General features: G+C 38.5%; 5 protein-coding genes across 8 annotated transcripts; 3 read left to right on the top strand and 2 right to left on the bottom strand.

Moving 5' to 3' along the window:
• The first annotated feature begins 171 nt into the window (after positions 1–171).
• Positions 172–1,985, top strand: LOC148171579 (uncharacterized). 3 transcript variants are annotated; one of them, XM_088042042.1, is made up of 9 exons: positions 172–401; positions 457–568; positions 617–832; positions 879–936; positions 984–1,035; positions 1,180–1,247; positions 1,295–1,318; positions 1,373–1,849; positions 1,898–1,985. In XM_088042042.1, the coding sequence occupies exons 1-9, from the start codon at positions 285–287 to the stop codon at positions 1,914–1,916; spliced, it is 1,143 nt and encodes a 380-aa protein (XP_087898168.1). In that variant the 5' UTR covers positions 172–284; the 3' UTR covers positions 1,917–1,985. The 3 variants fall into 3 exon arrangements, with proteins under 3 accessions (XP_087898168.1, XP_087898167.1, XP_087898165.1); XM_088042041.1 differs by having other exon boundaries at positions 984–1,125; XM_088042039.1 differs by having other exon boundaries at positions 984–1,131.
• A 36-nt stretch (positions 1,986–2,021) lies between these two features.
• Positions 2,022–4,660, bottom strand: Rbpn-5 (Rab GTPase-binding effector protein rabaptin-5). 2 transcript variants are annotated; one of them, XM_088042012.1, is made up of 8 exons: positions 4,412–4,660; positions 4,271–4,366; positions 4,047–4,229; positions 3,860–3,999; positions 3,667–3,801; positions 2,640–3,587; positions 2,469–2,585; positions 2,022–2,423 (listed from the first exon to the last, which is right to left on the bottom strand). In XM_088042012.1, exons 1-8 carry the CDS (start codon positions 4,452–4,454, stop codon positions 2,151–2,153), a joined length of 1,935 nt encoding a protein of 644 aa, XP_087898138.1. In that variant the 5' UTR covers positions 4,455–4,660; the 3' UTR covers positions 2,022–2,150. The 2 variants fall into 2 exon arrangements, with proteins under 2 accessions (XP_087898138.1, XP_087898139.1); XM_088042013.1 differs by having other exon boundaries at positions 3,685–3,801.
• Positions 4,661–4,857: 197 nt separating this feature from the next.
• Positions 4,858–21,954, top strand: S6KL (ribosomal protein S6 kinase like). The gene is made up of 9 exons (XM_088042044.1): positions 4,858–5,094; positions 5,176–5,276; positions 7,873–8,095; positions 8,224–8,347; positions 8,396–8,503; positions 9,522–9,680; positions 11,472–11,560; positions 21,504–21,701; positions 21,747–21,954. The coding sequence occupies exons 1-9, from the start codon at positions 5,008–5,010 to the stop codon at positions 21,834–21,836; spliced, it is 1,179 nt and encodes a 392-aa protein (XP_087898170.1). The 5' UTR covers positions 4,858–5,007; the 3' UTR covers positions 21,837–21,954.
• Atg101 (autophagy-related protein 101) lies at positions 9,701–11,419 on the top strand. The gene has a single exon (XM_088042069.1). It carries the CDS (start codon positions 9,897–9,899, stop codon positions 10,557–10,559), a length of 663 nt encoding a protein of 220 aa, XP_087898195.1. The 5' UTR covers positions 9,701–9,896; the 3' UTR covers positions 10,560–11,419.
• Positions 11,687–14,103, bottom strand: LOC148171576 (uncharacterized). The gene is made up of 2 exons (XM_088042037.1): positions 13,990–14,103; positions 11,687–13,142 (listed from the first exon to the last, which is right to left on the bottom strand). Exon 2 carries the CDS (start codon positions 13,140–13,142, stop codon positions 11,985–11,987), a length of 1,158 nt encoding a protein of 385 aa, XP_087898163.1. The 5' UTR covers positions 13,990–14,103; the 3' UTR covers positions 11,687–11,984.
• Positions 21,955–22,122: the final 168 nt, after the last annotated feature.

Below are 22,122 nucleotides of genomic sequence, written 5' to 3'. Positions count from 1 at the left end.
TTTTACGCAACAAAACGTGACACTGTGACATTATTTAGTACAATTTTGTTCGTCTTTTTGATGTTCTTCGCACAACGGAAATTAAATTCGGTTACCGAGTCATTTCAAATTCCCCGCCCTTAAGTCGTGCCGGTCTTAAGTTAGGGATTTTTGACCTTGTGACCCGAGCAGTGACATATTGACAGTTGGGTTCACGTTGGGTTTGGCTTTGTGGAGTTTAAATGAAAAAGTTTATCTGAAAAAAACAAAATTAATCTAATTAAATGCAGTAATTTTATGGTAAAATGACGGACAATGGGCTGAACGAGAAAATTGAAGAAATAAGAATAAAAAATGTTCAAATGAAGGAGACGCTGTCTACTCTGCAGGCAGAAAATGCAAAGTATAAGAAAAGATATGAGGTATGCTAGCAAGGGAGTAATAGGGTCTGTGAAATCAACTAACATATTTTTTAAGGTTCTAAAACATTTACTTGAGAAGTTAACAAACCATGTACAAAGAAATGTGCAAATCTTTGAGGAACTGGCAGATGATATGAATGGAGTTCTTCGGATGAGCAGAGCATCATGTGAGCTGAGTGTTTGAGTTAGAATTTGTCTTAATTTTCTGATTTTAGCATTGATTTCACCAATATCTAAAAAATCAATTTTATTACAACCAAAAAATGTAGATGTTCCTATAAGCTCCACACCTATAACTGTACAGATTCCTGAAACTCCCCAGCCTGAAAGTTCTTCAACTCCTGTCTTGAATTCAGCACAAACAAAATTTGTAACACGTCGCAAGATTCCTATAGAACCTATAAATTTACAAGAATTAAACGCAACTGCTGGTAGGTTTGATTTATTCTTGAATTAATATAATTGTGGAAGTTTTAGAAGCAGAGGGTGCACGGTCTAGTGACCCACAAAACACTGAGGAGTCCTTTGAGGAAGAGTTAGTAATTTTATTTTAAATTCTTGGAAACAATTTTGATGTTGTAGGTTGTCAATAATTTTAGAAGATGATGAGGAAGAAGAAACTGTAGTAAGAGAAGTTAGTGTTCATTTAAAAAGACTTCCTAGAGATGTTATGGAAGCTCACTTAAATAAATTGTCTAATTCAGTTAACACGTCAAATAGCAACGTTGGAGTATGTTTGGGTAATTTATTCAACCTCAGTAATAATTTTGGGTTTTAGGTGTTCCTTTCATCATCGGCAAACTTAGATAACTCAAACACTCCTCTGAAGTTGCATTTAATGGAACAGTAAGTGTTTGTAAATCCTTGAAATTTTTCTAACAGAACTTTTTCAGATTAGAACTGCTTCCAGTACTTAGGTAATGGTTAACTAATTAATATTTTTATTTTTGTTGTAAAAAAAACAATTCCAGAAACCCCAGTTTTATAAGCATTAGGAAAAAAGAACGCATTACTAGAAGCAATCCGTTGTCCATGTCTCCAAAAAAACACAGACCAAGTCCACTGAATGCCGGAAAGGTCAAAGAGATTTTGTCCATAAAGAAAGACAGTTTAAGTTCAGTAAAAAAGGAAAATTTATCACCCAAGGCAAAAAAAACTAAGAAGAGTAATTCAGTTCAGAAGAGTTTGTCTCTAAAACATGAAAAGTCTCCTGCTAGGAAAACCAAGGCGGTGAGAGAAAAATCGTCTTCTGAGGAGAGATTAAGTCCTAATCAACAAGTTAAGGAGAACTTTTCTGCACAAAAGAGTCCACTCCACACGCCACCAAAAGAGAAAAAGGGGCACAAATCTCGGAAAAAAAACAAAGAAGGAAATACAGTCTTAGAAACTGGAAGGCTGAGTAAACGCAGGGCTAGACCCTTAGACTTAAAAGAAATATCGTTAAGAAAGTAAGATGGTATTTTTTTTAGGTAACAAACTAATGACTGGATTTGTAGGAAATTAAGAAGATCTTAAGTTTGAATTGTATCATGAGTTATTATAAGATATCTTAATTTGTTTGAGTAAATTCATCATTTTTTATAATTTTGGGCTCCACACCTCCCCCTGTCAAGAAAACTCTTATTTCTTCTAATTTTATATTTTGATTCAATGAAATTTATAATTTTTATCTTAAAACAACTTTAAAGTTCAATAGATTTAGGTAGAGAATACAATTTAAACTCTAGAAGGTATTAAACAACCCGCACATCAAGTCATAGGTGGGGCCTCACTAAAATAGGGTGCAGACGATTTGACTAGTAAAGTATGACAGACATCACAAACTCTCGAGGGAAGCATGCTAGCGCCGCTTTCCACAGTCCGACTAAGACAGTTTTGACAGAAAATTTGACCGCAGTGCCTGCAATGTTCCTTTCGTCTAGACCCAAGAAATTCAACGTGGCAGGTGGGGCAGTCTTTGACGTCTTCGTCGTGTTGCCATCTCACTTGGGTGTCGGATTCTCGGATTTTCTCCAGTTGGACCTGAAAAATCGCTGTAATATGTGATTTTAGAGTAGAGGGACGTACTTGGAGGCTCTGGGATAATCTAACAAAGTCTTTTTGGACGGTTTCGCTCGTGTCCAACTCTTGTTGAAGGGAGGAGACGCGCGTACGCAGCTCGCTGATGATGTCCTCTAACTGTTTCTAAAGAGAAATAAAATTTGGTATGTTTATTACACTTTGAGACTTTTTTCTTACTTTACTCGTGAGGGCTTCATGGAGGTGCTTCTGCATCTCCTCGATTTTAGCTTCTTTGGATTTATCCGAGTTCTCCAGCTTCTCTTGGTTAGCGAGATATAATTTCTTTTCCTTTTCTAGCTGGTGCTTCTGTTTTTTCAACATATCGATTTCTTGAGCGAGATTGTTTTCCAACATTTCTTTCTCATGTTGGTCGTTAGTAATCTGATCCCTCAGCAACAAAATATCGGATCGCAACGTATTAACATTTTCTTCGGCCGCTTCTTTCCCGATTTTTGCAATAATCAAGTCTTGGTGGTGCTTTAGAACTAGTTCATGCAACTCCTCCACAGTGCTCGGAAGATTAATCGCTTCACTTTGAAGTTCTTGGGAGTTCACCGTGTACTTCCCCACCAGATTGTCATTTTCTTTCTGCAACATCGCTAATTCTTCTTGTATTCTCTCTCTACCTTTAGTCAGTCTCATTAACATCTCATTCGTTTCGCTGCACGTCTGTTGGAAGATCTGCCTCAACTCTTTGAGGTCCTGTTCCGCACATTCTGTGCTTCTAGTTAACTCCGCTACTTGTTGCTTATGTTCCTCCTTCTTCTCATTCCACTTCTCCTCCATTTCTTTACGAAACCCGATTTCTTTCAACAAGTCTTCTTTGTGTCGTTCCGCGGCTTTTTCCGCAATTTGTACTTTAATCTCAAGATCCTTCGTTTTTTTCTGTTCCGCGACCAACTGGTCTTCGTAATTGCTGCACATATCACACGACGTCGCGTGTTTTGGAGAATCAAAAGAAGTATTCGTGGAGACGTTGTGGTCAAGACGATCTTGCTCGCGATGACCGCACTCGCGACATTTTTGAAGTTGTTCATCGGTGGCACGAAGCTTCTCTTTCAGCGCTTGAATTTGGTCTTCCAGAGGTCCGATCAAGGAGCGCAGGACCTCTGGATCTTCCTGGGTCTGAAAGGGGAAAGTTACCGGTCAAAAGGGTGTGAGAATGGGGGTGGTAAGTAACGGAAATAATAAAAACAGAACATACGTGGTCACTATTGTCTACCTTACGAATGCTGTCGTCACTGCTGTCTTGGTTAGTGAAAGCATCAGCGCCTAACTTTTTTACTATGCCTTTAGTTAAAGCGTTGAGAACGACACTGGGGGCTAAACTGCTCGTTTCCTAAAGAAGGAACAGTAGGATTTAGGAAAGTTAAAAGTACAGAAGACTAAAATTTTACCTGAGCTGCGTGATGAGGCGATTGCTGCTTTTGCTGCTTCAAGACGTAAATTTCATTCTGAAGCTGCTGGATGTAAGACTGCAAATTTTTGAGCTCACAGTCATACAAGGTCCTTGTTGAACTAGATTCTTCAACAGTCTCTGTGAAATTCTGTGAAAACACCTCCTTTGAGTTATACATTTCTTACCATGCACTAGCTGTTGTAAAGTTGCAATCTCTTCGTTAGCCTTCCTCTTTTCCTGCTCAAAACTATTCTCAAGAGTCATTCCAGCAACAACCATCTGACTTTTCAAATCATCCAACTCTCTCTTTAGATCCTCAAGTTCTGCATTAAGCCGTGCGTTTTCATGATTCCGCCGCAGCAACTCATCTAAAAGACACTCAAAGAGGGCTAACAGTATTGCAGCTTACCTTCTTTCTGGAGAAACAGTTCTTTCATTTTTGCCCTTTGCATGTTGAACTCATCTTGGATTCTTTTCTTTTCCTCTTCCAGTTTTTTGATTTGGTCTGGAAGAAGAAGTTAGACGATCGTTTAAAGGGGAATTGTGGTACCTTCAACATTGTCGACAGAGTTTTGGTCCTCACCCACTTCCATTGAATTCGGTTATTAACACGGAAAAGCGATCATGCTACACCGTTACACGTGGAAAAGTACGGAAAAAACGCTCAGGTGGTTGTAATCAAGAATTATTCAACAAATCGAAAGGTTTTTGTAATTGAAGAAGTCGCAACGTAACATAACCTATACCGCCTGTCACAGAACTGTCAATGTCACGTAGGGATGACAGGGCAGTGGCGGCAAGTTTGAATGTGAAAAAGATTTGTCGCGATTTTTTCCCCTGTGGAAAAACACAGCGACCATAATTGTGATTGTTACATTTTTTTATTGGAGTGCTACCGAACTGTACGCCAAAACTTCCTGGTTTTTTTGTGGTGTTTTGGGGCGATTTAGTTCGAGTTTACATATGGTGTGGATAGATGTCGCTCTTTTTATTGGTCTCTGTTTTGCCGACCGTTATGGTCTCTTTATGTGTCAAAAAATTTGACAAAGGTTTATTACCTTAATTTTGAGGTCAGAGTAGAGTGGAAATGTTTGTTGTTTTGGGAAAGTTAGAGGCCCTTAAACGCTACATTCGAATCGTATTTACATGGGAAATACAGGTACAAAACAATCAAATCTGAATCAAAGTAGCGTTGATGGTGTTTACATACAAAGAGGAGAGGATTTATGTCAGGTGAGTCAAATAACCTGTATTGTGTTTTTGTTTACTGCGTCATAAACTAGCATTTTTCTAACCAAATAAATGATTTTGTAGAATTTCAACAGCAGCCTCAGTGGACGATCTTTTGCCAGTGTTAGCAGCCACCAATCCACTTACAGTGTTTCGAGGCCTTGGTCAAGAGTCTCCAGAAGAAGGTAAAATTTTGAGCTTTTTTCTGACGCGAGAATGATTAATCAGTTTAGACAACAAAGGAACCGCAACATCAATGACACTGTTTTTGTGAAACAGGGTTGATTGAACTCAGCTAAGACACAAACCCTCAGGCTATAAAGCTGCCCTGTTTGATAGGTCAATATTTGGTATTTTAAAGCCAGAGCCTAAGATTTTGGTTTCTGAGACTGAACGTCGGAATTGACTCATTTTCTATTTTTATACGTCTATCTATATCTCAAGGGGTGGAACTAAAACTGCAATCTGATGCAATGTTTCCATTGGTTTCTTTTTATCATGATATCTCATTTTGATGTTTAGGGTTAACAAGGTCCCTGGGGCCGATTAACACATTTCCTCGTTTCCAACAAAATCGATAGAAACTGTTTTGGGACGAGGCAATTATCAATAAAAATCGACCTTGAAGTTTTCATCCATTTTAATGCACACACGCGTGTAGATATTTCGCAATATTATTGCAAATTGTAATCTCGTGTTAAAACTCTTACGCCAACACCAAACGTAGCTACTAATCGTTGTAATGGTTGTAATTCATCCTCATTGATTTTATTAGTCGTGCTTGTTAAATTTCGCTAGTTTGTCGTGGAATAAAATCGGTTTTGCGCATTGCGTAATGAAGAAAACCAACTTTCGTTGGAAACAACACGTTTTTCTTTGTTTGAAAAAACTTACATAATCCCTCGAATTTTTCGGTGTTTATGAATGGAGGCTTGTAAAACGACTTAATTCGAGTCGCGCTGTCTACAATGCGTTAATTTAATTTAAATACACAGCGCGATAAATTTTTATCTCGTGGCGCAGTATTGATTTACAATAATCACGCAGATTTACAATAAAAGGACGATGGTTGTAATATGGAAATTTATATGAATGAACTTTCGGCGCGTCCTTTGCTCCTGTTTGAGCAATTCATGCTTTCTAGAATCGTACGTGGATTTTCGCATGTTAACATTACGTGTTATTTGTATAAATAAATTGTCATTAAATGACGATGATGTGGAATAAACCGGCAAATACAGGCTTTGGGAATTAATGACCTTTTATGTTTTGGTTCATCAAAATGTTTATCCATTTTTTGGTTTATGTCGGGTGTAAATTGGTCATTAAAGAAGGTTGCGGTACTTAACATTAAGTTACAATTACAAAGTCTCTAAGGTAGAATCTTTAAAATATTAATTTATGATGTTGTTTACTTTACCAAATTAGAATGAATTAAGTGGAATTAGTCAATTTACATGTGACGATTCGTTACTTCATTACTGATTGATTATGCAATTACGCTTTTTTGAATATAATTGTTAATTATCATATTTATCATCAAAATTGTAATTTATAATCGTTACCGGTCTTCCTTTGCTGTAATTTTTTTTATTTACAAAGTAAATGTTTTTGCGGTCTCGGAATTTAAGTTTAAGTTTTACCTTCCATTCAATTCTATTCATATTGAATATGTCTAGCAGAAATTTACGATCGTGGTGGAATTATAGCTTAGAAATAATTATCTTTGTGGGTACCTGAACATTATGGTGATAACACTATGTTCAACCTGTGTTAAATGCCTGATAAATGTAAAGTAAAATGACTTCAAACAATTTCTCTACTTTTTAACTAAAAGTGGAAAATGTATGACAAAATTAGCTTAAAAAATAAAAATCTTTAAACCTGGAAAACTGAAATTCTAGGAAAATGACGCTTTGAGATCCTCCAGGAAACGTATTAATTTTCAAATTGATAAACTGAGCACTTGGGAAGTCTGAAGCTGGAGCTTGAAAGTTTAAGTTTACGGGCTTGAAAACGGTGCTTTATTAAATTATTAATCGTCCTAATTTCTAATGCAGAATTTTCAGTTTACTTATGGAATATGAAAGCAATATTTACAATGTGGGAATAAATGCTCAATGGTAATCGCGCGACTTTTTGTGCGAAATGTAAGAGTTCGCTCGTTTTTTTCCACCTCCTAAACTATTGCGTAATTGTGGGAAATCAATTAAACTTCAGCATTAACATTACAAACGGGTTTATTCACTGCCGTGCAATTGAAATAAAGTTATAAAATTGAGAAAAATAAACACCGCATTACTGTAATTAGAGCAACTCAATTAACCCAACTAAATATTTCGTAGTTGACAGGAACTTACCTGTCGTTAGATAATGCTAATCTCACAATATAAACATTGGAGAGATATGATTCACGTTCTCATATTTCAAACAAAAAACATGTTTTTTCTATTAGCACTAGATGTCATCGTCATTGGTAAATAAGAGCCCAGAAGTAGCTCCTTTCATGATATGACGGATGGATATTGTTTTTCTGTTTTAAAAATACCTTATTATCTCTTTGGCTTTGTATAAACAATCATAATATTTCAACCATCCAGGAAGCGCTGATGGAAATTTTAGCAAAGTAGCGTTTGATCAGTTAGACGGATGTTTAAATTATACCTTATAAAAATTGCAACACCGCTTTTGTGACAACAAAGGGCAATAAACCCTCGCAGGTCAAAAGACCTTTTTTGAAAAGCCACCCTTCGGTGATTTATTAGGCATCCTTCGTTGTAGGTGGAAAGAGTCAACGTTAACTTTGCCGTACGAATCAAGCAAGACTGCTTGGCCTGTTTCCCAGACTGAATCGTTCTTTCTTCCGGAATTTCCACTGTTATCCAGCGACAAAGAAACAAAGTTCGAGAATTTAGGAGAAATCAACAAGGGCGCTTTCGGGAAAGTATACAAAGTAACGGACGGAGCCAACATCTACGCTTTGAAAGTCTTGTCCAAGTCGAAGGTAAGTGAACTTGGAATTATCTCGATTCGCTAAGCTGTGTGTAAACTTGACCTGATTACGAATTGTCTGCCTTTATCATGACCACGCGCCTTTATCAATGTTTGAGGAACGCACTTTTTGGATTGCAGATAGTAAAAGAGAACGCTGTACGACAAGTTAAAGACGAAGTGCAGATTCAGAGAGTGTGCGGCCATCATCCTTTTATCGTTGGTTGTCCTTTTCATTGGCAGAGCAAGAAGAGATTGTACATAGGTTTGTTCTTCAACATGTTTTCACGGTTTGTTTAACGTTGGTTTTTAGTTAGCGAATACGTTGCCGGCGGCGAACTCTTTCATCTCTTGAAGACTTACACCGTCCTTCCTGTGGCTTTAGTCAAGATCTATATTGCCCAATTGGCTTTGGCTCTCGGTAAGTTGAGCGAGACCGACAGGTGTGTCAATATTTGACGAAGCGTTGACTTTACGACTCTTTGTTGTCCAGAGATTTCGCATAACTAAAAATGATTAGATTCGTTCCGAGAATGTAGGTTAAATCGTAGGAAAATTAGAATGAAGAGCGGCACGAAGCCTCGGCATGGACTTGAGAAATTAGGGTTTTGAGAGCAAAAAATTACGATAATGTGAAATTGGATGGATGATAAAAATCGTTTCGTTTTCATTCAAACCAGAAGCGATTGTTTATTTTTGTAATAACTAACGACCTGACAGAAAATAATCGCTGTACCGTTCGTTATAACAGACCTTTACTACATTTCATTTCTCGTAAAATGTTTGATAGACTAGCGATACAGCTTTAGAACTTTACGATTCTAACCGTAAACTCTTGCCAAAGCGGAAACTGTTTAAATCTGATTACTTCGGACGCTACAATAACATTAGTAGCCACAGTGTATTTGTTCAGATATCCAAAGAAAATAAAAATAGAGGGATAATAATATTGACACTGTATCAATATTTGTGTTTTAATAATTCTTTCAGCGTCAACAAACTTAATAAACACCAAGATCTGCATTTGAGATTTAACACATTTTTTTAAATTTCTCCGCTAAGTGAATATTAAAGTTTTAATTGGAGCAATCTTGGTCTTGACATTTCGGAGTTTAAACCGAATTCCTCAGTAAAATCGGTTTTTGCTATTTAAATAAAAATAGTCTCCCGCTTCGTGAAGCAGAGTTAGTTTGAATACAAATTGTAATTTGCATTAATATATTTTCCTAAGGCACGTGTAGCCTTGTACTAATTTTTTGCGGTTTTAAATTATTTCCTTCATTATTCTTGACGTGTTCTGCAGGATATGTTGCAGTTTTACAAATTAAAGAACGTTTTTAGATACAGTGTGAACATGAAATGTTCATCGGTTCATTCTGTATGAAAAAAACTGAGCCTAGAGCGGTAAAAACTAAGTTGTTTCGTTTCTGTCTTTTTAGATTTCTTGCACAACGCCGGCATCATCTACCGTGACCTGAAACCCGAAAACATCCTCTTAGATGCCATCGGCAACGTCCAACTGATCGATTTCGGCCTCTCAAAGTGGTTATCGTACGGCAAAACAACCAGAACGATTTGTGGAACCCTTTTATACATGGGTATGCACATGTCCTACTAGTTGACCAGTGGTGGACCGTTAAAACAATCTAACCTATTAATAAAACGAGTAATAATAGTGCAAAAAACACCAAAAATTAGTTGTGTAACCATAATTACTTACTCAGGTTCTCGAGCTGTGATTTAGTGTTCGTTTTATCCACGAGTGATCAGGCGGCTCTTTTAAGTTAGATTATGTCCAATTATTAAACGACACAATGAACGCCCGATCTCAGATGTTCGATTTGACTTTGGAGGGTCGACAAGCTGACGAAGCTGTCGCGAGTATATTTCACACAGTTTTGTTTCATCGTACCCACGGGAAGTTCCTTTACAGCACTGAAGGTAGTTACTCGATCGGTACGATCGGTTATTCGGACGTCGATTGCGATTTTATCGATTTAACGTACGTGTGCTGCACGTCGCCACTGCTAGACCAGATGCTGCGACGTGAAATTAGCAGCTTCAGTGAGCAATTGCGAGGCAACGAAGGAACAGGAATGGGACAGATTAGTCTGGAGTTCTTCCAGAAGAAACCGAGGAGTCGATGGTTGTTTCAGCCGGAAAGCATTCCCTGGGAGGTGTGGACGGTTAGGCTGGAGCTCATCACGTTGAATAGCGAAGGGGAGAGACAAGAATACAGAGAGCAAGTCGGAGAACTGCTGGCTGATAAGATCTTTTCCATAGCGGAGATCATGAACCGGCACGATTATTTACCGAAGATGCCCAGTCAGTCCGAGTTGGATCTCATCTTCGACACGTCTTACCCCGATGTGCAGCCTTATCTGTTCAAGGTGAACTACTCGATTTCTGGACCGTCCTCCGGGTCTTCGGTCGGCTCCACCGTGAAGAAGCTTATCAGAGAGACACTTTCGCTGTAGTTTCTAGATCGTCAATTAGTCGCGCTTGGATAATTTCGTTTTTTCCGCCTTGAACATGACGCAATGAGATCCTTAAATTCAACTATTAGCGTAGTTCCTTAGGATTTATTTATTTTTTATTCGTAGTTATAATCGTTTCGTTGAGGGTGCAGTTTCAAAGCGACCAGTCTGTGAAGTTCTCTTTGTTTTCTTAAATGTTTACTTAGGTTAGTTTTTTTTGACGTGATCCTAGCTAGGTTTTTGTTATACTTAAGTTACTAACAATTTCTGTGACCTTGTATCGAGTTGCAGCGCAACGAATTTTTTTTCTTTCGTAAAATCTCTGTGTGATCTGAGTGAACGCCGTCGCTGGCGTTTTTCTAAAGAACTCTTTGTCGACTAACTGAATGCTGTGTGCTTGTTCTTCGGGTGTGGGAGAGGGGGCGCTGTATTATAAATCTGTGACGATTCAGAAAGGCTAGTGAAGAAGTTCTAACATCTTGAATGTCTCGTTTCGGTGGATAGAGAGCGGAAATGTGCCAGCGACGTCTCTGAACCAAAGTAGGAATTATCGTTTCGCATTTTTATTGGCATGAACAAGATTTTTAAGGGCATTTTTCAATGACCCATGAAAGGTTTGAGTACTGCTAACGCATGATAGATTTGAATAGAAGCACTGTTATTCAAGTTCAAGTATCCAGGCCCGTCTTGTATTTCTTTAAATGGGGCCATCAGAGATTACGGCACGTCTTCGATGTATTCCTCATTGATTCAAGTTTTGCAGTTCATGTAAATATTTGTGAATAATAATTTAGTTTTAGAGAAACAATTAATGTTGTGATTTTGAGTCGTTAATAAAGACTTTATTTATTTTAAAAAGATGTTGACACTTTTCTTCCGATCCTCGCCCTGTGAGTTTTCTCTTTGTTGCAGCTCCTGAAGTGTTGGCCCATGAAGAGTATGGACACGCCGTGGATTGGTGGAGTCTTGGAATTATAGCCTGCTTGATGTTAACCGGCAAGGTAAGATGCGCCTGAAATAGACCGGGAGCGCTTTTTTGCACCGACCATGCAGCATTCCAATCACGGTCAAAGACTCCGCTGCAGCGCAGAACCAGACCAAACAAGGGAAAGGAATAGAAAGAAAAATTCTTTATTTATAAAACTTTATTGAAAGCTTTATCGAAATAAGATACTTAAACTTACGGGAATGAATGTTGAGGGCGGTTTTCGTTGGGGCTGCGCTAAAAAAATAAAACAACATGGTTTTTACAACAACACGAAACAGTGTTTCATGATAATTGAGCAGACATAAATAAAAAAATTTATTAATAATATTAATCGAGTTCCGGTTGGCCCAATTATTCCAGAATTTTTAAGTGCAAACGGAACAAAGGGGCAAGCGGATCTCGTCAGTCATTCATACAATTTGTCAAAAATACAATATTCAAGAACTTGCACTAGCGGGCTCCGGGAGCTTTTCCGGTAACGCCTCTGGAAGTGGCTCGTCTTTTTTCGGGGCCTCTTCGGGCTTTGCCGTCGCCGGAGCCTCCGTCACTTCAGCTTTCTTCTCTTCGAGGATCTCTTTCTTTTCCTCCAATTTCTCTTCTAGTTTCTTCTCTTCCAATTTCTTTTCATCTAATTTCTTCTCCTCCAATTTCTTTTCTTCTACTTTCTCCTCTAATTTCTTCTCTTCTACCTTCTCCTCTAATTTCTTCTCTTCAAACTTCTCCTCTAATTTTTTCTCTTCTAGTTTCTTCTCCTCGAGAGGTACATCTAACTTTTTCTCTTCAATCTTCTTCTCGGGTTCAGCGGCCTTCTCGATCTTCTCTTCGGTCTTCACTTCCAGGAGTTTTTCTTCAGCGATCGGAATAGCTTCCACTTTCTGTTCACTGGGCAGGGCGATCTCCTCCTTAATCTCAGTCGCGGCAGGTTTCTCTTCAGCCTTCAGAGCCGGCAAAGCAAGAGGCTTCTCGATCTTCTCGGTTGCGTCTTCGAGAGTTGGAGCGGGCAGTTCAGACTTGGGAGCAGGAGCGGGTTCCTCGGCAACAGCGGCTGCGTTTTTCGCCGCATCCAACACATCAGAGTGACTCTCAATCAGTTTGACAGCCGGCGCACTCTCTTCCTTCTTTTCTTCAACTGGAGCAGGCTCGGGAATGTCGATCTTCTTAGTTTCAGGCTCGATCAATTTCGCTTCAGTAGTTGGTTCTTCCTTCTTCTCTTCAGCAGGGATGACCTCCAACTTCGGTTCTTCGCGCTTCTCTTCTTCCAATTTCGGAGCTTCAGTGGTGGCAGGAGCGGCGATTTCATCCTGAAGTGGTTTACTTTCGTTGCTTTCTTCGCTGCTTTTCTCTTCGCTGCTATCAGCTTTTTCTTCACTGCGGGGGGCTTCAGTGGTCGGCTTAACTTCCTCGCTGGGTTTCTCAGAGGATTCTTCTGATGATTCGGAGGAGTCGTGGTGATGAGCGGCGTGGCTTTCTTCGGATTTGGCGACTGAGGAGTAATCAGCGATGACTAGAGGTACACCTGATTTGTTTTCTTCGTTTTCGGGGACGGGGAGGGCCAGGGCCGTGGCTACCAGTAACAGACCCACGATGAGTTTCATCTAGAAGAAGAAATACATTAAAGGGGGCGATTTTCCGGGAAGGGGGCACCTTGTCGGGGAAATTTCGTTGGAAAAAAAATGGAGCTTGGTCGGAAATGTCGAATTGTTTTGTTAGCAACCGTTTTGTTTCTGGTCTGATTGCTAATTCGAGGGTGGGTCGTGAAAATTATTAAAAAAACTGGAAAAAGAACGAGAATTTAGAGAAGCGGATTTTTTTAACACGAAACGTGTCAAATTTTGTGTCACTGTCAGGTTTGAATTAATTTTTGATTTCGTGTCGTTTCTTTTGCGGTGAAGGTAAGTTATGTGGCTGTGGGTGGATGATGAAATAAGCAAACAATAAAACTAAGAATCCGTTTGCCCCAGTTCGCAGAGTTTATCCAGTTTTTAAGGATCTCGTTATATTTCACTTTCATTCCGTGCGAGCGAAATTGCGAATTTATTTTTATCCTGCATCGAATTGTTCAGTGAGCAGCAATTTTTGTTTTGTTGTCCGATTACTCATTCTTTTTGTGAAAAGGTCAATAAACCAAAACCGAATTAGCGCACAAAGGGTCTCATTGAAACAAGCAATTAGATAATGGCAGGAAGGAGTGATTGCGTCTTGTAGTATGCTGATTACCAACGTAGCCTTCGGCATCGTTCAATTGCTAGTAATTTTCATTTAGTTCTTTGTTGTCTCATTTCAAGGTTTTTTCCTGGTACTTTCAAAAGCGCAATTTTTGGCAATTTCAATGAAAATAAAAATGCGTACTACCGGTACTGTTACATCCTTACGCAATCGTACAAGCAATGAATATAAAAGTTGGTGTCGTGAGCGCCCGTTGAAATCTTAAAATGCACCTACCTTGTCGGTGTCTTCTTCAAACAGTAGATAAATGCGCGCCGGACTTCCAGAGGTTAACACAACACTGGTCACTCTCAAGAGTTTGCTAGGCGCTCGGTGGTGGACAGTTATATAGGTTGTCATCCCCTCTCACCAACGGCATTAGGTGCATCTTCGTTTCTATCATATCCTAAGTCACGATTCGGTTCGCATTTGTACGAATCATGTTGCTGTTTTGTTGCGAAGGACTGGAAATTTACTGTTAGGCTCTAAACACACCTTCATGCAGATTTAATTATTGTTAGAAACGATGAAAGGTCTTGGATTTCGATTATGGGAGCTTTTAGAACGGCGACTGTTATGAATTATTCTTCACAGACGTGGAGTACTCGACGCGAATAATAATCTCCTTGGGGTAATTACGACAGTCATGCAGGGACGAACTTGTCCTTCAAGCGTTTTTTAGCGCTTCTATTGACGGTTATTGCCGATGATGCGGTCGATGGACAAAGGTCCGATGGATGCTTTTTCTGATGCTTCGGTTTTATGCCTTCTTCGAAGATGTTAGGAGAATATATCCTTTCATTCGCTTTTTATAGTGGTACCATTAATCAAACTTCTTGACAATCTGTTATTAAAATTGAGCTATTGCTGGTTCAAGCTTTTGCAATATACCACAAAAAATATTCCTAAATGTTTTTCTTTCAAAGAATCAACTGAAGAACAAGAAATAATTATTGAAGATTAGCAAAATTGTTGAAAATTAGTTAACAATACAATATTATGCAACTGCAGTCTTTGTTTAGTTCCTAAAAAGTATACAATTAGTTAAGAAAAAAGTCGATATTTTCTCAGCGCAAGGATTTTAGTCAAAAACTTTTTGTCTCAAATCCTCTTCTATCTTTGTATTCAACAAAAAGCAAATTTGGAAAACTTGAATAATCCAGAAAATTTTGGAAAATACAAAAAAATACAGAAACTCAAACATATGATAAGAAGGAAAAATGAAAAGTTATACATCGAAAACTGAGAGTTTATAGTTTAGACAATACTCGAGAATCAAAGAAACTGCTGCATTTAAAAAATTTTAATTATAAGATTCTTCCCAAACACAAAAATTATAAGGAAACAAATTTTAGATTGCACAGAGTTTTAAGAGACCCAAAATGAACCCTCAAAATTTCAAAATATTTTAAAATACATTTGTATGCTTAATTTTATTAATTTTCGGAAAGCTGTGAAAATTTTTAATGAAAGTTAACATCTTATAATCGTCAAAATTTTCAGAACTTCAAAAAATACGACTTTCTAGTGATCTCAGTTTTATCTAAAATCGCAAGGAATTTCCGAAATTGTTCCCCATAATTCTGTAAAATTTTCCAATTGCTTTTTATAAGTGGTGAAGTGGAATCTTAAATATTTTTAGCGGTCAATTTTGGAAAATATGAAATTTCTGATCTAAATTTAAAGTCAAAGGAATTATAGCCTGCGAATGTGTCGTAAATTTGTCCATAAAATTTTTTGTGGCAATAAACCGTCTAACCTTCCAAATTGGTACTTCTGGTAAACTCACAAGGATTTTAACTAAACTAAATTCAATTTTCTCTCATTGTTCTGCCGTGAAAATGAAACGATAAACACATAATTGTCGTTGGTAATTTATTCCAAGAATAATTCTTGAATACATCTTAATAAGAGACCTTCTTTAACACAAAGCCTTGCGAAACAATAATTTTGCACGACTCGTTATTCATTATTATAAATCGCTTCGCGTGATTGTTTAATTTCGGAGTTTCCGGGCTAGTTTTTTGCTAAACAAGGAAGATCACCGATTATATAAATTCAGCGGATTTCGGATATAAAAAAATGGAAACTACAGACGGTTGCGTCTTTCGCAAAAATGAGCAAATATTATTTATCGTCAGGAATCTCTCCGTGACATGAATGGATGTTTAAATAATTGCTTGTAATAATCTGCAATTAAATAAAATGTTGGAGTTAGTCATCAGTTCTTCGTAGTTTCTGTTAAATTTTCTCCATCGGTCCCGTCTGTCAAGTCCACGACTGAATTATTAAATGCATAATATCGGATATCCTTTCTCAAGTGGATCGAGTACACAATGCTAATTGAATAATACAGCCCCTCTACCTAACTAAATAAGATAATTACAGCCGACTGGAATCTTCTTTGTATACCAACATGATTCTTTGAACGCATTTTCTTGTAAATAGCACCGGAAGGACCTCTACGATAAGCCACGACAGGGGACGATGGATGACCGTTTAGATAGCGAAATTCCTTGACAAAAAATCTCGTTAATTGTTACGTAAAAACAACGCAATTAACCTTCTTATTCGTCATCTCGTCGTCGGTTTTCTTATCAAAATTCGAAACACAACTCTGATTGAGTCATCCTGTGTCGTGCGTGGATGATGGACATTGTCATTGTCAAGGATTGCTGCTTTAATGGCAATGGACGTCAATGAGGACACACCCTGAATAAACTTAATTTGATTGCAACGGAAGTATATCGAGTTACATAATTGTCTTGAGATAAATTTGCGAAGTATTTTCAACACCTTGAGAGCCTCTTCAATTAGAAATTTGTCTAGGAAGTCCACGTTGAGATCTTATCTAACCTGTCATGTCTGAAAAGTTTGTCAAACAACTATTTAAAACAGGTAGAATTGACGAGTCATTTTGCGGCATGCGACAACATAGTGGTTATAAATCAACTGTGATTTTAGGTCAGTGACTTTTGGTGGACCCTTTATTATTCATTTAAATTTTGATGCGACAGGCGTCTTCAAAGATGTTTATGGTTTCATGCAATTACGGGAGCTTTCTTGGTCGCGACTTTATCTAATCCGCCCCCAAATTCCTGAGTGGTCTGGAAAATGGCCAAGAAAAGGCCTTCAACTAACTGTTAAGGTAATCCTTTAAGCACAGTACCGGGAATTCTAAATTTGGAAATTTCAGGTAACAATTAGTCGTTGGCTAAAATCCCTTTCAAGTAATCTTCTGGTTTCTACATTTTTTCACGTGGAATTGAATCTCATTTCAAGCGATATTTATGTTTCTTTGTTGCTGTTTTTGTGCGAAAGTGTTCCATGTGCTAAATTGTCAACAATATCAAAGAATCTCTTTTGGAGAAGATGATAGAAGCTTGGCCACGATCCATAAAGCCGCGCAAAAATTTTGATCGACTTCTGCTCCGTTTTACCACGGTCAGTTCTTCCTTATGGTAATTCCATTACTTGCTTGAATTGTAAATATAACACTTGAACGGAACTCTTGTCAGGCGCTGCTAATTGCACCTAATTGGTTCTGGTTTTCCACTTTATTGAACATTAGAACCCAAAAAAAGAGTTTTTGCGTTTGGAGATGAAATCAATGTAATAACAGCTGGCTGGAAATCATGAATCCAACGTTATAATCTGGAAAGAAGCAATCACGATGACTCTGTAATCAAAACTTGAAGCTTTTTGGCAGTTATTACAGGGCTAGACATGTTTTTGTACGTTGCAAGTCGAACACGAACCATCATCTCAATTATTCGATAGTTATCTCGCGAAATTGCATCAAGATTCACCCTTCTTACATTGTAATCATTGGAAATTGCAACAAATCAAGCGCGTAGTTTCTTGGTGCTTTTTTTGACCCAGTACGAGTTCTTTGTTTCGCAACCGTACTTCTGAGGTAAAGAAATGTAATGGGCTTCACTTCAAGTCTAAACTAACTGTTTTCAAATTGCCTGATGGGTGGTGATTTTCACCTTTGTCTTGGGAGCGTAACATTCCGCAGCCTTTTTGTCTTCTTTACAAGACCATCGAAGGTCAATAGGTCAAGCGCGAGCCGAAAATCGCCAAAACTGGTTCCCAAACCGCATCTCCGAAGGTATTCCTTCGGAAGTGCTGCGTTGGTCGAAGACCTCGTCGCCGACGGCGTCCCCGGGACAAACCTCGCCGAAGAACTTGCTTCTATTTATAGTATTAACCATCCACGGTTGGTCGACCTTTGATGGCCTCAAGCCGATGCAACTAAATATATACCAGACGCGATGGTAATTGCGCTGCAGAAAGAAAAACAGAAATAGGAAAGGACCTAAAGTTGCACCCTGGAGCGCACTAAATCTAGGTGTAAAAACTGGTTTGGTTTCCTTAGATCGTGCGAAAACGACGATGGTATTTGAAAAATGTTGACCGAGCCCCGTTAATTTATCAAACGGGCTACTGGACTTGAGATTGCGAAGATACGGATCTGGAAATGCTTTTATGGCGCAGTAAACTGCAAACATGGAAGTACGAGTGTTCAGGGGTGTAATTAAATGTAATTGGATAGGGGATTATCAAAGCGGAGTTGATGATCTATTTATAGCCGGCGAACAAGTGCTACAGGCCATGCAACTTTTTCTGCAGAGCCCCTTTCGACAGGATAAAACAGCAGCATCCAATTTTGAAATTCTATGAAGTAATTAGGATTTCCAAAGCTAAAAGCTGTGAATTTTTTTTTTGCTTCCGAACAATAACTCATATCCATTCGGACAGGTTTCCAAATATGTACAGCAAAATTTCACGCTTGATAATTACGAACAAAGAAAACGGGAATCTACGCAGACACAAGCCAAACATTAATTTCAATCAGATAAAACGGCGTTCGTCCATAAATGTTAGAAAAAAAACCTGAAAATGCGTAGTTTTGCACCTGAATTTCGCCTCCTGCATCAATCCTGCTACTGCTTTGCTCCGAAGAGCTCGAGGATGTGCTTTGATGACCTTGCACGGTCAATGCTTCTCTGCAACAGCGTGAAGACGCTGCAACCACTCACCATCGCCTTTCCTGGACAAAGCTGTATCGCCAGTGGCGTATCATCCCTTCTGTGAAGTGAGAAAAAATTGTGAAGAGCAACGGGGCGACACTGTCTTTTCTATTTATTGTTGAACAGGTTGCTTGTAATTATTACACATTTACAGCTCGGAATGAGTTCCCATCTAACGTGTAATTACCTGCGGATCGGGCAAAAATGCATTTACTACTAACGACTATACAGAGCCTCAACTTTGTAATCTCAACGATCTGATAGCTAATTTTAGAAGTACAGTTAAGGCCAAGTGGTTTGAGATGACCAAAAGTTTAACCTTTCACAATTCCAACGTCCATGACACCCTAGAATTTTTATAAAGTCGATTTGTATTTCTCATTAATCTCGCGGCCGCTTTTTTCTCTTCCAGACCGATGAACCGGGCTTTTTGAAAAGTCATCTTTTTAGCGGAACATGTTATTAAACCTTTGAGCGCAGTTAATAGCTTCTAACGGTTGTGTTTGATGTGCAATCTATTGATTTAGACAAGACACGTTAATTTCTGTTGCGTTTCTTTGTAATTATTAGCGCACACGGGGAACTTTTTGCTACAGTAATTACCAGACCAACAAAAACCATAAATTAAAGATGCGACATCTGGTAAAAACCTGAAGGTTTTTTCAGTAAATGCGCAAGGTGAGCGGCTATATCTTCTGGGATAATTGCAGGTGACTTACATAATTTACTGCCCAAAATGTGAGATTTTTACAGCACGTGTTGATGGAGATAATAACTATTTTTATTAGGTATTTATAACTGTTGTTTTCTGCTCTATATTCAAGAACGGGTACCGGCATTAGTTAATCTGCGGTTAAGAGGAAAGTAGGGCCGGTTTTTTTCGCATGTTTATCTTCACCGGTCTGCCCTCAAAATCGGAATTATAATAATTATAGACATCCATAAAAAATTGTCGCACTGATCACATTCAAGCCACTCGTTTTGAATACTGCGTTGTATAAAATTACCATTTCTCATCTCAGAACGCCTCGACCTTAATCGTGACACATTTCAATGTTTTTCCAGAAATATGGAAAATTTTCAACTGACGTGCTTGCGAAGAATATAAAATCCTTCTTAACGGATAACTGCTCACCGCAAAATAAAACAACTCTTAGTCATGTTTACATTAATTATACATACATTATTCTGTTAACAAACAAACTTGTTATTACTTAATCCGGAAGTCTTAAAGCAGGTTAGTAAATTATTGTACGAGCGTACCAAAGACTTAAAAAACCAGTCAAAGCCGATAAATATGACAACTAATTGCGTTGAGAAGAAAACGTTATGTCAATAGGACTTTTGTAGAGGAAAAACTGTTTTCAATTAACAGTTGACCGGCACTGAAGCGAGGCAAAGTTTGACACTTGTTTTATTTTGGAAGACGAGGCGAAAAACTGAATCCGAGCATGGAATTCGAAAAGTGGCTTGAACGTGATCAGTGCGATGGCTGATAACCTGCAGTTCGGTCCGAATTTTTTCCTGGCGCCATGAAGAGGTCAAAACAAAAATAAAATTGGCGAATGACCCGTCCGGAATGCAATGTAAACAGAATCTTCAGCCATCAATTAACGCAAACAAGGTGATTAAATTTTTTTGTTTCTCTGTCAATTAACCTAATCCTATTTTGATCGTACCCTCCGGACAAAAAACAAAACCGCGAAGAAAATTGGTTCAAGTAATGCATCCTTGCGGATTCGTTATTAGGCACTTAAGTCAGCCTGTGCTCGACCTTGTAAGTGGGCAGTAGTCAATTGAACCCAACGAAAATTGCTCTTGAGCTACAATAACGAATTTTCGTCTCGTAATTCTGAGTTAATGTTCATGTTTCTTTTTCTTTCGATATCTCGTATCCTCTGCAATAAAAGGTAGCCAAGTGCGATTTCGAGTTCTTGTAGTAGATACTGGCGGCGATAACGAGCAACGGCGCCAGGCAGGTAGTTAGGCGCCACCAGGCATTCAAAAACGAGAAAAAAGACAACGCCATCACCCCGAGTTCGCACGGCCGTTATTATTACGCAGACGGATGTTAAAAAAGGAGATAAAAGCGACGAGGGCCGGATGCGGGCACGACGGCGGATTATCCTAGAAAAACCGCCAGGACGAAACAAGGAGAAACATTCTCCAAAAAATTCCATCTCCGAGGAATGCAAGGATCTTCGGTGTTAACTAATTGCCAAATCTTGTAAAAATGCATATTAATTGTCAGGATCCGCTCGGAATGTGGTACTAATCATCGAATTTGAATAACTGGGCCAGAAGTCGGCAGCTCCACTCTTTCGGCCTTCGAGCCTTTGCGACGAAAAAGCAAAATCATTCGAAGGCTTTGACCTGTATTTAATTAAACTAATTGACAGGGTAATCTTAAATGACAGGTGCTTCCAGACGATCATCGACCTCCATTCGCCCCAACTGAATGTTTTTTGAACTTCGAGTTAGCGATTTTACGAGACAAAACATTCGGACTAAATAAAAATGTTTGGTTCCCGTTAGGTACTAACGAGTTTCTAAAATAAACTCTTCACTCGTAGATTTTTATCTAGAATATCGCATAATTATGATAATTAACTGCTTCAATGGCGAAGTAGTAGCGGAAACACGTTTGTATAATTTATAACTAATAATAATGACGACGAACAACCTCGGATGAAGCTTTTTTGGATTTTTTCCTAGTATCCGACGACAGAGACGGACTGGGCTGAAGAACGGATGATTGTTAAGTTACCACAAAAAGAATTGGAAGTACCAGCACGGGATGTTTTACTGAGGATGTTACAAGTAGAACCCACAAAGAGGTTGAGGTCATTGAGGATGTTACAGACGATTGCGTTTTACAAGGATTTTGATTTCGAGGAAGTCCGAGAGAAAAAAGTGAGGAAATAAGTGTTTAGTACTAAAATGCCACTCCCGTTCTAGGTCAAACCAATTGAGCTTCTTCCGGAACCTCCTCACGAGGAACTAATGGAATTCCAGGACTTTGATGAGAGTTTTGACACAGTACTGTGATCCAAACCAGAATTTTAGTATTATAATTTAAGAAGAATCTCTCTCTTATCTCTTTCGTCTTTGCTCACGATCAAAAATGCTCGAAGTATTACGTAGTGGTAATTAAAGTTTTTGTTTCTTAGTATTCTCTTTTATTTATGTACTATTCCCCCCCATAATCGAAAATACAGATATAAGATAAGTTATCTATCAAGTTCTTCATATGTGGACCCGAAACTTGTAAAACTTCTTCATTCTTGACCGTAGAAGTAATAAGCGGCGAGAGCTGCGGTGACTCCCAGAATCG

This window comes from Gnatocerus cornutus, chromosome 7 (assembly GCF_029298725.1).
Source record: "Gnatocerus cornutus isolate USDA-ARS CGAHR chromosome 7, icGnaCorn1.1, whole genome shotgun sequence".
Classification (NCBI taxonomy): Eukaryota; Metazoa; Arthropoda; class Insecta; order Coleoptera; family Tenebrionidae; genus Gnatocerus; species Gnatocerus cornutus.
Note: the sequence above shows the minus strand (reverse complement) of the source record. Positions and strands in the feature narration are given on the sequence as shown.

Coding starts and splice junctions, on each gene's coding strand:
- LOC148171579 (XM_088042039.1), top strand. CDS start 285: ATGACGGACAATGGGCTGAACGAGAAAATTGAAGAAATAAGAATAAAA. Junction 937..983: donor GAGGAGTCCTTTGAGGAAGA/GTTAGTAATTTT, acceptor TTGATGTTGTAG/GTTGTCAATAATTTTAGAAG. Junction 1,132..1,179: donor CGTCAAATAGCAACGTTGGA/GTATGTTTGGGT, acceptor TTTGGGTTTTAG/GTGTTCCTTTCATCATCGGC.
- Rbpn-5 (XM_088042012.1), bottom strand. CDS start 4,454: ATGGAAGTGGGTGAGGACCAAAACTCTGTCGACAATGTTGAAG. Junction 4,230..4,270: donor ACTGTTTCTCCAGAAAGAAG/GTAAGCTGCAAT, acceptor AGTGTCTTTTAG/ATGAGTTGCTGCGGCGGAAT. Junction 4,000..4,046: donor TTTACAACAGCTAGTGCATG/GTAAGAAATGTA, acceptor AGAATTTCACAG/AGACTGTTGAAGAATCTAGT.
- S6KL (XM_088042044.1), top strand. CDS start 5,008: ATGGGAAATACAGGTACAAAACAATCAAATCTGAATCAAAGTAGCGTT. Junction 8,348..8,395: donor CAAGAAGAGATTGTACATAG/GTTTGTTCTTCA, acceptor GTTGGTTTTTAG/TTAGCGAATACGTTGCCGGC. Junction 8,504..9,521: donor CCAATTGGCTTTGGCTCTCG/GTAAGTTGAGCG, acceptor CTGTCTTTTTAG/ATTTCTTGCACAACGCCGGC.
- Atg101 (XM_088042069.1), top strand. CDS start 9,897: ATGAACGCCCGATCTCAGATGTTCGATTTGACTTTGGAGGGTCGACAA.
- LOC148171576 (XM_088042037.1), bottom strand. CDS start 13,142: ATGAAACTCATCGTGGGTCTGTTACTGGTAGCCACGGCCCTGGCCCTC.